Here is a 4,652-nt window from a genome sequence, read left to right as displayed (position 1 = left end):
ACACTATTGATTATAACCGGTTATCTTAAAGTTAGACAAGTAACCTTAACCAGCTAACTTTAGGGCAGGTCTATGGACTTAGGCTAAGTTATCTGGCTACCTGTGCATATTGGACTTAGCCAGTAAACTTAGCTGGCTCACTTAACTCCTCCCAGTTTTGCCCCCAGAATTCCCAGTCATTCAGCAAACAGTGATGTGCTGATACTGCGGCAGTACAATGCAGCTCAGGGGAAGGGGAGGAGTGAGGGCGAGGTTTGGGCAGAGTTATGTCCCGGCAGCGCTGCGGGCGATAATGTTTTCTACATTATTGTCCGCAGCACCACGGAAAATAACTACACCTTTTCCCGTGGAGCTATGCGTGCGAAACTGTGTGGCCTGAAAACGCACCACTGTGATGCGGCCGGCTGCACAATTTCGCCCCCTCACCCCTTTTTTTTTCGCGTGGCTCATCATTCTACTATGAATCTAGGCCTTTGGCCAGCAAAATTCTTGCCCGCTAACTTATGAGCAGGCTAGAATTTAGCCAGATAAGTACTCAAATCTTCATAAAGCCAGATAACTTCTGAATTAACCTGCTAAATGCTTCTGAATAGAGACCGTTGAGTCAAAAGTTCCAAGCAGTGGCTATTCTCTTAGAGAATAGCCACTGCCATTAGCAATGGTTACATGGAATGGACTTAGTGTTTGAGTACTTGCCAGGTTCTTGTGGCCTGGATTGGCCACTGTTGGAAACAGGATGCTGGGCTTGATGGACCCTTGGTCTGACCCAGTATGGCATTTTCTTATGTTCTTATGTTCTTAAGCTGCAACACACAACTTTGTATCAAGACAGTTTCAGGTGTTTACTTAAGAATAAGCATCTTTTTTTTAAATAAGAATGCTTATTAATGGGGGGGGGGGTGATATGTATTGGCCAGGTTTTGCATTATTGTAGGTATCCTTTGGACTATAAAACCAGGATTGAATAAAGTAAAGTGTCCTATTACAACATAAAGCAAAAGAAAGTATATGAAGCCAGCGTTCCTGTTTTAAGGGGAGTGTGGAGATAGGTTGGTAAATTGTGTTTCCTACAGATCACCATTGTTTGTAACCCTTACGGTATTCTCAGGCTTTCTTCCCAGAGGGGCGGCGATGTTAGTCTCTAATACAAAAAACGCTAGAAAGGCAGGTGCTGTCTTTTACACTAACGGTTGTTATGGGGCTTAGGACAGGCGTTTGCTTCATCAGTTGCAGAGCTTCGAAGATGCAGTAGCTCAGCTGCCAGAGTTTAAGCATTTGGGGCTTGGACTAGGAAAATCACATCTTGTGTTTATGACCATTCTCCGAACCCAGTAGGATAGTTATGCTTATTTTAATGGGTAAAAAAAAAAAAAATTACAATATTTTTTCTTTTCAGAGAATGTTAAGTATAAGTTAGAATTTATTTAGCCGCTCTTCCAACTTGCCCAAAAATGGTTACAGTAACTGCTCAAGCAGCATCCAAACCTCACTCATTTTGGCAACCTGTAGCAGCTGGAGGCTACATCTGCCCGTCCCTACAGACAGTCCTCCTAGGAAGAAAGGGACAACTGACACGAAACTCTTCCGAACAAGACCTGGTACCGTCGTTCCATTTCGTTGAAGGAGAGGGAGGTCATTCTTTTGAGGCGTGTAATGAGAGCAGGGGTGCCGGACTTCCATCCGTATCTGAGCTTTGCAAACAGCAGCAGCAGCAGGCAGAAGTGACCAGCAGCAGGAGGGGCCAGCGGGCGAGCTCATTTCCAGCAGCGGCTGAGCGAGCTGCGGGCTTGCAGCTTGACTCTCTGTGGACACAGCAGTCTCCTGAAAGCTCTCTTGAAGCTGTAGTGACAGAGTGGATAGAGGATGGGGTTGACCGCAGAATTCACCCAGAGCAGCCAGAAGGAGGCCTCGTACCAGTAGTCCGGCACACAGCGGCCACGGCAGGCCGCCCTGATAATCATGAGCAGCGTGTAGGGCGCCCAGCAGAGTCCGAAAATGCAAACGATGACCGCCAGGGACTTGGCCACTTTCTTGTCCCTGGACAGGCGGAACCGCTGGGCGATGCCCTGGGAGACCATCCTCATGCGTTTCTCCAAGGAAGTGCTGGAAGCCGAATTCCTGTGGCTCCTTCGGAGGGACCTCGATCTCCCCCTCCAGGGAGCAGAGGTGCCCCCCAAGGAGGTCAGAGAAGTCCTTTTCACCCCCCCATTCCCAGTTACCTCCGTGTGGGCTGCCTGGTACTGATGAAGGTCCAGGGCTTCCCTCGACAGGTTCTGCTCAGCTTGGCATTTCACAGAACTGTGCTTGGACTCGGGGCTGGCCTTCGGGTCCTCGGTGAAGGAGGTGCTCCGAGCTTCCTGGGCCAGGTCCAGCCGGGTTCTGGCCCGTTTCTGAATGTTCAGATATATGCTCAGGTTGAAGAAGGCCACGCTGACGAAGGGGCTGAAGAACTCCAGGGTGGAGGCGGTGATGAGGAAGTACCAGTTGTAGTAAAATTCCACGAAACACTCTCCTTCGGGAATGACGCTGCCCCCGGCCAGGTACTCCCAGCTGATGATGGCAGGTCCGTAAAGCAGAAAGGCCAAGAGCCAGACCAGCAGCATCTTCAGTGCTGCGCGGCGGCTGTTACCCTGCTGGGCTCGGTAGGACACCTGCCAACAAAAGGAGGACATGCGGTTTACAGGCAACACTAACTACGCTCCCCAGTCCCACCACCGAGGCGCAATCCATTGCCCTGGATACCTCCAGAGGGCAAATAAAAGGCTGGGCTTACTCCATTTGATAGGCATTGCTGCTGGGAGAACTGCTCCTCCTTCACTACATGATGCTCTCCCCCAGGACCTGTCTGCAATTTTGATGGGAAATGATGTGTAGGAAATGATTTACTAGACTGATGTAGAAAAATGCAAACAGGTCCTCCTCGAAATGCCAGTTAACTAATGGTTTGATTTATGAATGGCTGCTCGCAGTTAATGTATAAATCAGGTGCCGGCTATTCCCAGTACCTAAGCAGTAGGAGAGGTGTTAGGAGTACGAAGATGGATGGGATAGAATGGAGCCGATGCACAGGAGAAGAGTAAGTCCCGTGCCAAATGCGTTTCCACCTCCAGTGCTAAAGATTTCTCCCCCTGCCACACATTTACATAAATTACCGCCGCCTGTCTGTGCACAGCAGGGATGTGTCCCCTGCAAAGGAGGACGGAGACAAGAATAACCAGGGGAAAAAAATATATTATATATGTTATCCTCAATAAATTGGGGCTAAGATCCAGCAAGAACCCAGGAATCAACCTTCCTCTGAGATTCCTGCCTTCATAAGGGATAAGTGTAAAAGCTTCTGAACTCCGATTTTTTTTTTACTGCTTTGACACAAGGAATGACAGTGCTGGCCAGGTAAATTGTATGACAAAGATCCTAGGCACATCACTGACCTGTCCCACTGATAATTCTGCGGTCTTGCTAAGAATAATGTTGGAAGGATACGTTAGACTCATGCATTCCACTAAAGGTGCAAAATTGCAGTCATTACCTACCAGTTCCAGCCTAACGCTTGCCAACCCGTCAAAGGGCTGAGATTAGGATGACAGAGGACGAAGCTGAAGGTCTGTCTTTCTTTTTGTCTTATTGAAAATGTCAGTACTCACCGCTCTCGTCACCGAGAGAAACCTGTCATAGCTGATAAGCACGATATTAAATACGGAGCAGGTGCAGAGCAGATAGTCAACAACGAGCCAGAGCTTGCAAAGACTTCTCCCAAATATCCATCTTCCGGTCAGTACATAGGGCACATAGAGGGGAATGCAAAAGGCACCTGCAACAGGAAAGCAACATCACATTCAGACGGGCTTTAGTCTTAATTATCCAGGTACTTATGAGTACCGGAGCTGGCTTTCAGTAGTGTAGTTCAGTAAATTGTTGGCAGAACAAAGGACATTTTTTGAGAAGAGATGTACTGTACATCCTTTTCAATCAGCGGCAAAACCTATTACTATCACATAAATCTGCATGTGCCTGAAGATGTGAGTGAGTGAGTGTGTGGGGGGGTTGTTGTTGTTTGTTTTTTGTTTTTTTGTATTGCTACGATATAAAAGCAGACTGGCTATGAACGGCGGGCAAATAATGCAGCGGTTCCACAGTAATAGGGTTTTTTTTACTGACATGGAAAGCAACAGCATTTCTCAATTAACCGCTAAACACGGAAAGCCCGGTGCTGCACTTTACCTACGAGGAAGTCTGTGACGGCCAGATTGAGAAGGAAGTAGTTGTGCTGGGTTCTGAGGTTGGAGTCCACGACGAACGCCAGCATGACCAGCGCGTTTCCCGTCACCGTGCCCGCGATCAGCAGGGCCATGAGGACGGCCAGAGCGATGGTCCGGGCGGCGGGGAAGGCGCCGAGCAGCCCGTCCTGCCGGGAGCTGTCCATTTCAGCACCACGGAGCTGCCATCAGCGCCGCCCGCCGCTTAACTTTCTCAGCGGGCGATATCTCTCGCGCAGAAACCGCAGGGGGGAATAGCGCAAAGAGAAAAAGAGAAAAAAAAAAATTATATCCGAAGGCCGGCTCGGATCGTCGCCCAGCCGAAAGGGGGGATCGGGTCTCCGTTCTCTTGCCTTTCAGCGGCTCATGTGACCTGAAGCCCTCGGGGAGGGACTT

At 49.1% G+C, this 4,652-nt stretch overlaps 1 protein-coding gene across 1 annotated transcript; it reads right to left on the bottom strand.

Moving 5' to 3' along the window:
• Positions 1-1,754: 1,754 nt before the first annotated feature.
• HRH3 (histamine receptor H3) lies at positions 1,755-4,423 on the bottom strand. The gene is made up of 3 exons (XM_029611856.1): positions 4,222-4,423; positions 3,645-3,811; positions 1,755-2,651 (listed from the first exon to the last, which is right to left on the bottom strand). Exons 1-3 carry the CDS (start codon positions 4,421-4,423, stop codon positions 1,755-1,757), a joined length of 1,266 nt encoding a protein of 421 aa, XP_029467716.1.
• Between the last annotated feature and the right edge of the window lie 229 nt (positions 4,424-4,652).

This window comes from Rhinatrema bivittatum, chromosome 8 (assembly GCF_901001135.1).
Source record: "Rhinatrema bivittatum chromosome 8, aRhiBiv1.1, whole genome shotgun sequence".
Taxonomy (NCBI): Eukaryota; Metazoa; Chordata; class Amphibia; order Gymnophiona; family Rhinatrematidae; genus Rhinatrema; species Rhinatrema bivittatum.
Note: the sequence above shows the minus strand (reverse complement) of the source record. Positions and strands in the feature narration are given on the sequence as shown.

What these genes read in the sequence shown, in the direction of transcription:
- HRH3 (XM_029611856.1), bottom strand. Translation starts at nt 4,423, where the DNA reads ATGGACAGCTCCCGGCAGGACGGGCTGCTCGGCGCCTTCCCCGCCGCC. An exon ending in CGTCACAGACTTCCTCGTAG is followed by an intron (nt 3,812 to 4,221) that starts GTAAAGTGCAGC and finishes TTCCTGTTGCAG; the next exon opens with GTGCCTTTTGCATTCCCCTC. An exon ending in TTCTCTCGGTGACGAGAGCG is followed by an intron (nt 2,652 to 3,644) that starts GTGAGTACTGAC and finishes TTTTGTTGGCAG; the next exon opens with GTGTCCTACCGAGCCCAGCA.